Source organism: Aquila chrysaetos, chromosome 10, assembly GCF_900496995.4.
Source record: "Aquila chrysaetos chrysaetos chromosome 10, bAquChr1.4, whole genome shotgun sequence".
NCBI classification, from domain to species: domain Eukaryota; kingdom Metazoa; phylum Chordata; class Aves; order Accipitriformes; family Accipitridae; genus Aquila; species Aquila chrysaetos.
Genome location: NC_044013.1, coordinates 27,256,120 through 27,266,380, shown reverse-complemented (window position 1 = coordinate 27,266,380; position 10,261 = coordinate 27,256,120). Strand labels below are relative to the sequence as shown.

The window sequence follows — 10,261 nt, the reverse complement described above, 5'->3', positions numbered from 1 at the left end:
TCTCATGCTAATGGAGCCCATGAGGAATGGTGTGGGGAAAGGTTGAGTCAGGCAAGAGTGTTTCTGTACTGAAAAAGTGGTGTTTGGCAGCAGGAGCCTGCTTTGGTACTGAGAGAGCAGCAAGCCCCGTATGTGACTGAAAGGATGTTTAAGATTGAGCAGGTGCGAAGTACCGTTTTGTGCAGGAGGTTGGTACAGCAGGTCTTACCTAGGGGGAGGAGGATTTATCCCCAGAACTTTATTAAATCCGGTGGAACAGTGGGAGTGCTGGAACCAACCACAAGAATGGGGGCTGAGATTCCAGCTTTTGGGCTCACCTCATCAGAGAGGTCTGAGCTGAAACCCTTTTTTCTGGCTCCAAACAGCCACGGGAGTGCTTTGGCCCGGCAGGGGCTAGTGTGACCGATGCTCGGGTGGGAGGGCTTCTGTCGGTTCGCAACGCGTGGTGTGGGGGGGGCTGTGGGCCGGGCGGGGCCCGCCTCGCCTCGCCTCGCCTCGCTTCAGCGGTTCCCCTCCGACCTGCGCCATCGGGCGCGAGGCGCGGCCACCGCCAGGGGGCGCCGCAGCGGCGCGGCGGGCGGCTGCAGAGCGCGGCGCGCGGCTGGAGGGGGCGCCGGCCGCGCCGCGCCGCCCCGCACCGTGCAGCATGGCGGCGGCGGGCGCCGCGCAGCCCCAGGCCGGGGCGGTCGCCGCCGCCAGCGCTGCGGCGGAAGAATCGTCGGACAGCGAGCCGGAGCAGGAGCCGGGCTCCCCGCAGAAACTCATCCGCAAAGTCTCTACGTCCGGGCAAATCCGTCAGAAGGTGCGTGCGGCGGGCGGGGGCCGCGGGCAGGGCCTCGGGCTCCGGCACCGCTGCGGCCGGCTCTGCCTCCGCGTCTCCCTCAGCACTGCCGCCGCCTCCCCCTCCCGCCCGGCACGGCCTGCGCCGCCGCAGCGGGGAGCGCCCGCCGGCGACCCCAGCCCGCCCCTCTGGGAGTTGCCGGAGACCCCCCCACCCCAACCTCCCTCGGGGGCCTGCCAGGGACCCCCGCAACCCCACCCTTTAGGGAGCTGCCGGCGACTCCCCCCCCCCCCCCCCCCCACCTCCCGTTCCTCAGGGACCTTCTGGTGACGCCCCCTACTCCTCCGGGACCTGCCGGCGACCACCTCACACATACCTCGCTCTTCAGGGACCGGCTGGCGACCCCCCCCCCCCCAAACCGCCCCTCAGGGACTTGCTGACGATCCCCCTCCCCAAGCCGCCCCTCTGGGACCTGCCGGCGATCCCCCCAACTCGCCCCTCACAGCGACGCCCCCCCACACCCCCCCTCAGGGACTCGGCTGTTTTCGCGCCCCCCTTTCCCGTGCCTGAGGTGCCGACGACCCCCCACAGCCCCTCAGAGACCTGCTAACAACACCCCCTCGACAGCTTTTCATGGACTTGCAAAGCCCTAAATGCTCTTCAGGGATCTCCATAACAAATTCATCCCCCGGTGCTGGTCAACAGCTGCCCCCTAAATGCCCTTCAGGGTCTGCCCAACGAGGCCCTAATTGCACCTAGGGGCTCCTGGAATTGCCCCCAACCACTCAGCAGGTACCATCCCTGAACTGCCTCTCTGAAGCCATGTAGGAGCCTCCCCAACTCACCCTCTCCAGTAGCCCAGCTTAGGCCACCTTCTTCCCAGTGCCCAGGTTCAGACCTGCCAGGGAGCTTTTCTGTCCTAATGGTGATCAGTCAGTGTGCCCAGGCTCAACAGGACCCTGTCTTACCTCTTTCCTTCCTTACTCGCTCCCCCTGTAATATTTTCTTGGAGTCGTGGAAGTCAGATTTGAGCTCTTGACCCCTAGTACTGCCCCCCATTGTCTGATATTTGACCCCCCCAAGGACATTCTGTTCCTCCCCACTCCCTGAAGCTGCATCTCCCCTTTTTTCCCCATAGCAGAGTTGTGAGGGGCTCCCTCCTCACTTCCCTATGCCTTCCTTGATGACTCCTGCACACCCCAGCTGTATCTCCCTGTCACATTGTTCCCTCCCCCATTATCACTGTGCTACCCCCCCTCCTGTGGTACTGTTGGACATGGCACAAGTCATTGTCTCATTCAGAGCTCTGTGCTCTGAAAGGTGCAGCCCTTGCTGTTGTCCCCTACTGTCAGTGTGTGCCTCCTTCAGCATCCTCCCATCCTTTTCATGGTTGCATCCTGTTTTCCCCATCTTGTACTGTGCTGTTTTTCCTTTCTGTAGCCATAGTGGTGTTTAGTCTTCTGTCTGATCAAACAGTGATCTTATGGCTGATTAGTCTTTGTTCCCAGCTCTTTCTGCCCTGCTTTGCCTCCCTGGTCAGGTAACAGTCCTTTCCACCCTGATTCCTTTGGCCCGATCAGATTTTACTCCTCTGTGGCTCGTTCCGGAACAATAACGCCATTTTTAGGGGCAGTAACAGTATTCTGTAACTACAGCTGTAGTTCTGTATTGTTACTGTAAGAGAAGATGCGAAGATTTCCTTCAGCCTTAGGCTAGGAACCACCCGTAGGGAGTTGCCCTCTCCTGTACTATTTTTACTATAGCTGCATGATTTCTCTTTGTAGCCATTAAAGTCCTGTATAACTCTTGGATTGTTACGTGATATGTTTCTGCTTAGAAAAACCAGGTTAGTTATTCTTCTGCTGTCACCTTCCTGTTGTCTTTGAAGCATGGGCAAGCACAGTTGCTGCTGTGTGGATGCAGAAGGCTTGCTTAGTGCTGATGCTGCTAGCTCAGTGTTGCTTGTCTTGTATTTATAGCGAAGGAGAGTAAATGTCTCTGCGTGATGCAGCATCTGAAGGATTATTCATAGGGATCTTTTTTCTGTTGGCTAGTTTGCTCTACTTTCAAACACATAACGTATCATCGTTCTGCTGCTTGTCATTGTTTTGCTACATTGGTCCTAGTTCTGAAAACCCCCATGACAAAGTACGGTCATACGTGAGGACTGTGCACTCACTTTATTACGCATGGCGGGGCTGCTTCCTCCGTCTGCAGAGTGCTGCTGACACTGTCAGTCTTTGAGTTAAGGCACTGAGGGTCTGGGCTGTGTGAGTGAGATGGTTCTTTCGGCCACAATGGGAAATGGTGAAGTCCTCTAAATGGATTGGTTTAGTGTATCAAGCAGATCTCAGCTGTGCTGTAGCACCAGGTGACCTGATCTAGTCTGTTAATCTGCTGTGAAAAAAATAAGCCTTTTGAGATCTTTTCCTGCACACACAGTGCTGAGTAACACGAATTTGTCTTGCTAGAGATTGGATGAATCTTGTGATTTCTTAATACCGCTTGTGGCAGGGGTCCCATGTGGGAAGGGAGAAAGGATGCCATAGTCTGACTTTTAATATCTCCGTGGTGGTGTGTGTGGTAAGAGCAAGGACAATGACTTTCTCGGTGCTAAAGTGGGAACTCTTGCTTACAGCAGGATGTTAGAGATGGTAAGGTAAAAGGTGCATTGCATTTTACTTTTGTTTGAATATAGCAGAACATGTCCCTTCTTAATTATTTGCCCCATTTTACATCACTTCCTGCGTCATCATGGCTGGAGAAAGCCTAAACCAGCCACTTGTACTATGCGAACATAAACATGTTAAGAACAAGGATTATAAACAGATATTGTCTATAGCTATTAAGCCTCCTGTGTGTTAATCTGCAGAAGACCTTCAACTAAACAGTGTCAAATTTTCTGAGTAAGTCCAGGTATTACGATATCAGGGATTGACTTGTTCTGTTGCTTGTTGATGTCTTTTTGTTTTGTCATCATCTTTTCTGCATGCTGCTGCATGTATACTTTTTCCTTGCCCTGAGGGCAAGGAGCAAAGACAACTCTGTGAGTAATCATAGTTCTGACGAGACTTTGAGGAGCTTGCTTCCTCTGTAAAGGCAGACCTAATTCTGAATTTGTCTGTTGAATGACAGAGTGGAGACTATTGTAAGCTGTAGAAGCTGTTGGACAGGTCTGTCAGAGTGACAGTAGGAGATGCAGGCAGACATTTACTGTGCCCTGAGGATATAAATCTTTTCTAACCACATCTTTCGCTGTAGTTAGCTCAAGACCATGCCTGTAAGTATAGTTAAATCACCATGGAAGCTTACTGTTATCACAGTTTGAGTGCAAAGTCTGCTGTAGCCGTGGATTTCCTCAGAATTTACTTGTTTGTCACAGTCACAAACGCTTTGAAGATACATTTTTCTTCCTCTGGTCCTGTCATCTGTTTTCCCTAGAAATGCTGTAACGTAAAGCTGCTTGCTTCCAAGACCATAAAACTTCAGTGAACTTGTTTCTGAGTCCACAGGTTGCCCAACTGTGTTTGACTGAAATACGTTGTTGTGGTAATACTGTGGGGCAAATAGAATTGTTTGGATGTATAGGTACTGTGACTTTGACATGCAGTGTCTGAAGGCAAATCATAGCTAACGTATGTTTAGCTGAAAAATCTGTCCCTTGTGAAGATACAGGGCAGGGGAAGGAGCAGCAGAAAGCTAAGTGTTTGGAAGAGAAGGTGGAAGAGAAGTATGTTTAGCAGTCACTTAATTATTATTATTTTGGGGGGAGAAGAACATCTCATATGATCAGGTATAGCTGGTAGTGTAACTCTTGTCTCAGCTGACAAAGAAGTAGAGGCTGCCTAGAGTGCTTTATCAGCCATTTTGAGACCTGTCAGACTTGTACCAGCATCAAGCTTCATAGTACAATGCTTTTAGCCCTTCTCCTGGTCTCAGGCTGGCATTGGTGCAGCTAGAGAAACTGTTGGTCAACTAAGATAAAGTATTTTTGAATGGATAAGAATTAGGAAAGAGATGAAATAAAGTAAGAGAAGGATGATGTGTGTGAGGAGAGGCAACAGCAGGAGCCTTGCTCCCACCTTCTAAGCAGTGTTGAGGACTCAGCTGGAATCAGCTGAAGTGGTGATATCATCTCAGTTGTCACCTGGCAGGGATAAAGACACAGTAATATCAAAAGAGGTCCTGGGAGATGACGGCATCAAATGGTGGGGCACTGCACCTTTTATGGGCTCTGGCAGTAAAGCATGCTTCTTCCTTTGTGCTTGACCTTTCATTGCAAGCGTCACATTACAAACCTCAGAAAGCAGGAGAGTGGATGAATAGGCCATCTTCTCATTTCATTCTTCAGTTAGGTGTGATTTCCAGCATGCTGGCTTTGGTATGTTGAGATCTCAGTTTGTTTACTAGACAGGATTTCAGCAACGTCCTTGGGTGGCATCAGGAGGACTTCTTGTTTAGACTAATTCAGTCTAACTTCTGTTTACTTTCATGAGCATTTTCTCTGTAATATTTTAGTTTTTATAACCATTTATCATTGCCTTGAACTTTTTAAGACAAGTTTGCAGTATATATTTCAACAGTTACAAACAGAGCGAGCAGCTCTCCAAACTTTCTGGGCTATTGGAAGCTGTCTAGCTCCAGTAGCAGAGAGATGCCAGGTTAATTTATACTACAAAAAGCAGGATAAATTAACTGGGACCAAGCTTTATGCTGTGGTGGATGGACTTTGGTGAGTATCTGAACTAGTGAATTTACAATTTCTATGCTGGGTGTAGCAGTCTGTGGTATAGATAACTTTTGCACTATGGGAGGTTGTGATTCTCTTTCTGATTAGTAGCTTTGAGGTCTGGGAGCCACCCTGAAGCGTACAGGCAAGAAAAAGCAGGAGGAAACAAAATGTTTCTCCTTGTTTTCGTGCAAGTTTCCAGACCAGACTAAACTGAGTTCTGAAACATGTGGTAGGCAGCGAGCAACTGAAGAAAGCTCATTTTGTTTCTTCTTGTATTGCCTAATAGATAAAATGTCCTTTTTATAGGTAAAGAAGTGTTATTTTATTTCTGAAGGGCAAATGTTTTAAGGTTTTCCGAGATTAGCATAAGGAAACCAAGCAGTTTATTCATTTGATACAAGTATTGAAAGAAGTATTAGGACAAGAAGCAATGCACTTCAGCAAAGAGACAATGTAAAAGAAATATGTAACAAATGGGGAGAGAATTTTCAGGAATTTATGGCTTAATTCACATTCTGTCTGTGGCATCTTCCCATAAAACATATCAAAATGTCTGTCTGGTTTTGTTATGCTGTCTTCCAACAGGGTGTCTAAAGGAGGACATTTTAGGAGCTTCACATGTCATAAATTGTAGTGGCTCATGCTTTAGTCCAGGTAGAAACTGAGAACTCTTCACTTAAAAGAGAGGTAATTGTTGCAAAAGAGAAGTTCTTGTGATTGAATCCAAACCAAACATCTTGAGCGCAGGTTTAAGGCCATGAATTTTCTTGGATTAACACCACAAACAGAGAAGTTCCTTCTCTGAGCACCGAGGGAAAAGGTAGGATTTTAGGCCACGGTACATAGCTGTAAGAATGTTTCCGTCCCTTAACTCAATCTACGTTATGTTTTGCGTGCTCTTCAGGCTCATCTGTTCTGACAAAATTTGGGAAGCCTCCCAGCACTGTGTTACCACTGGTGTACTGTAAGTTTGCCTCGCTGCTGGAGAGTTTTGGATGCTATGTGAAAGCAACAGCTGGTACTTCCTTTTTTTAAAAAAAAAACAAAAAAAACAAAAAAACAAAACAAAAAAAAAACCCAAAAAACCAAAACAAAGCACAAAACCACACACACTTGTAGCTTTTCTCATTCCTTCTAACTGTAGTTCAAGTTCCAGGAACTAAAGAGCTAACACTAAACTTTTGCATGTTTTGAGAACATAGATTTACTTAGACCACATTGCTAAAAAGTACATTGCCAGGCTAGTAATTGTTCTCTCAAATAAAATTAGAGGCAAAATAAAATGGGTATTAAAGTTTTTTTTTCTTTTTTTTAAAATAAAACTAAGTCAAATATTTAGATCATTTCCCCCTATCCAAAACCTGTTATTACAAAAAAAATAATTTATATTTTACTTTGGAGGAGTACTGGATTATAAATGAAAACTGTAAAATGTCTATCTCCAGATTGCCTGATTAGAAAAACCAGTATACCATGTAAGACACTGCATAACTTTACCTTCTTTACCTTCTTTAATTACAAATCTGATGTGATTCTTTCTAAAATAGCAGATAGACCTGCACACTTAAGAGAAAGCAGAATTGAGATAAAGAGAGGCTTTTGTATTCCCTATTTCCTTGAAAGCTTAAAGTTTACACTAGATAGTGTCACAGCAGCATTGGGAATTTCAGGGCAAAATACTGTCCAACTGGAAAGCACCTTCCTCTTGGAATATGTTTTTTCAAGGTTTCAAATGCACAAACCATTGTTTAAAGGAATTTTTATTAACTTTCTGCTTAAACCATTTGTTCCTTGCTTTTTCCCCACTAAGTGGTTATTGGCTCTTGTTTCACTAAGAATTTATGTAAGTGTCTCTTAAAGAAAGAAGATGCTTCTGTTTGGTTCTGCAGCCCTGTGGGATGGTTATCCAAGGACTGTTCAGCTTCAGGCAGACAAATAGCTGAGGCAGCAGCAGTGATCCACATCAGCTGCCATCTTTCGTGGCCCCTTCTCGCATGCTTTGTATAAAGCACTCTGGAAAGCAATAAGCTTATTGTGCATGCCCAGTTCAGTAGTGCTGCACCTCCACAGAAGCAGTTCAGTGCTTCCACAGGGTATGGTGCTTACTGTCTGCAGTCCCTGGGCTACACATGGACAGGAAAGCAGTTATACAGAGGAGGAGGTCCAAAGCCTGCAGCCCTCTTTTCATCCAGAGAGGAAAAAGGTGGCTTGCCTGGCTAAAAGATTACCACTGTTGAGTTAGGTAATTGATTAATAAGTGATTACTCCATTTGGGTTTAGAGGAAATCTTTTTATTTCCTTACAGTCTCATTGCTAAGTTGGAAAGTTTTACATCTGATACCTATTCTGATGTTGTGGTTTGCTTTCTTTGAAAAAGGAAACGCCATCTTGATTATATAATGTTTGCATCAAGCACATTGTATTTGAGTCTTTCAAGTTTTAATAAATTTAGCCATGTAATATTCTAGGGGGGAGAGGCGATACCACCTCAATTTCCCATATGGGGAATCGAGACACATACTTCTTCTATCAAATGCACAAAATCACACAGGGCATCCCCAGGGGAGCTGGGAACTGAGGCAGGTGTTGCAAGCTCCAGGGTAGTGTCTTGACCTGTGGGACGGCCACCTTTGCTGGTTTTTGAAAGGCAGAAGTGTGGCTGATAAAATAGGGAGGGCATGTTGTCTGCTTTCCAAACTGCTCTCTGCTGAGGCAGGTCAGAGCATTATTTTTGAATGTGTAGCTCTATTGCTGAGATTTTATTAAAAACCGGTATTCTGGGAACTTACACCAGCGCTTTCTGTTCTGTTTAGCTGAAAGTTAACAAAACGGTGTTCCCAGGGCTGTGCTAATCTTCCTTGTTGTTGCTGGTGCTGATCAAGATGTCTTGGCATGGTCAAAGGTATTTGCAGGACATTAAAACAGGGAAAATGGAAAAACAAATTAAAAACTTTGGATTATCCTTTAAAAACTATGTTAAATGGATGAGGAAAAAAAAACTTAAAAGCATAGGTTGTTTAATACATAAATATGGAAAAATCTGATAATGACAATTGTTACAGAGGAGATAAACATAAATTCTGAGATACCTTAAGTATTAATTAAATGGCCGAAGGCCAAAAGCTGCTTTCTGCTCTCAGCAGTGTAATCCCATTAGAATACCAGTTAGAGTAAAAGGATCAGGATTTGGCCCTACATCTACCAGCCACTACCAAATAAGGCTGCTTGCAGAATTCAGTAGCAGAGTTGATGGGAATCCAGACACAGTAGGAGGAAGCTGTCATTCTCTCAGCCTCCTCGACCCAAGGGTAAAAGATTCAGTTTTCTTCCTCAAGGTATAACTTTCACTTTCCCATGTCCTGAAGTTCTTGTACCAGTACTTTCTGCTGGCTTTTCCTTCCTCTGGCCAAGAGGCTTTTCCTTCCTTGGCCAAGATCTCCATGACATTTAGCAGTATGGGAAGGATGGGGTGGTTATGATTGCGAGGATGAGATCTGCAGCTGTGTTTTGGATGTGCTTTCCGTTACATTTGCTATTCTTGTAATAGCACTGATAGCACCTTCCCAGCCTGATAATCTCATATCAAATGGCCCTGACATGCTGCTATGGTAAGTGCCTGGCTCATTCTGCCTGGAGGTGAAGTGGATGGGTGGGCTTAGACGGGCAACCCTGTTTTTTGGTAATAACTTGGCTCTGTCTGAATGAATAAGAGTGTTACTTAAGCTCTAGTGGTACAGGCTGCAGCATTAAAGGGTTCTGTGTACAATGCTGTGATTCAAAATGAGGTTATCTTGCTGCATTTCAGCAGCAGAGCCATGTGCTTCTGAGTTAATACAGGGGATTCTGTGGTGCTGGTGTGTAGCTGTGTGACAGGCATATCTCAGAGCTGAAGGTTTCACAGCAGGTAACGTGTTTTGACTTTTTTTGTGTATGGGGAAAATGCCCAAAGGAAGGGATGTAGTTGCGTAGGTGTAATCTAAGAGGGTAGGAAAAAATAACAGCATATTTTTCATGTTTGTCCTTAAATGTATAAAGTTCACTTTTAGTTAGTACCCTTTAAAATTTTATTCCATTCCAAAGTTTTCAGGTAGCTTTTAAACTGTTGCTTTTTTGGCTTTGGTTATCTCTGTGGATGGATTTGAGCCCTTATCTTCAGCTTTGCTATACAGTTTGCTGGGATGACTTGAGCTTTGTGCTCAGTTCCCCTCTTCTGATAAATGTGTTCGGGAAGGATGCCTGGAGCCTATGGAAAGCATATTGAGGGCTTAAGAAGTTAGCGTGCCAGGAGTTGTCCAGCTACTAACTCGTCCTGAATCAGAGTGTAGTGGTGTGTTTTTCATTCCCTCCTCTAAGTAGCTAACCAGAGTATTCATCTATTTTAAGTACTTCACTTGGAGCTCTCTAACTGACCTCATTTTACCAGGGAGCCGTGTGATGATATGCTGGTGTGTTGTATTTCCTTTCCCATATATGTGCAACCTTTCTGCGTGCTTTCAAATTGTTTTTCTTAATTTGTTCACTTTAGGTCTATGAGCACTTGTCCCTTTTAGAAGAGAATCATTCACAGTAGTAGCAGCTGAAAATGGTATTGAAAAGAAGCTGGTTCAAAGACCTGTTCTTTGTTTACTGGCTGCAGCATTAACTAATGAAGAATGAAGTGTTTGAGCATTTGTTTATCTGTGCCAAGGCAGGTTCTAACTCAAGCCATTTCAGTATTTTATTTGATAGAAACTCCTGGTTTTTATTGC

The 10,261-nt window shown here is 45.7% G+C and overlaps 1 protein-coding gene across 5 annotated transcripts in view; it reads left to right on the top strand.

Annotated features, from left to right (window-relative positions):
- The first annotated feature begins 602 nt into the window (after positions 1 to 602).
- The window catches only part of DGKD (diacylglycerol kinase delta), a 62,044-nt gene continuing 52,385 nt past the window's right edge, over positions 603 to 10,261 (top strand). For 2 of the 5 annotated variants that reach the window (XM_030027499.2, XM_030027500.2), the window contains exon 1: positions 606 to 802. In XM_030027499.2, the coding sequence (XP_029883359.1) occupies positions 647 to 802 (156 nt within the window). In that variant the 5' untranslated portion in view covers positions 606 to 646. Of the gene's footprint in view, positions 803 to 10,261 lie in introns of all 5 variants that reach the window. The other 3 variants (XM_030027498.2, XM_041126666.1, XM_030027497.2) reach the window with 3 other exon arrangements.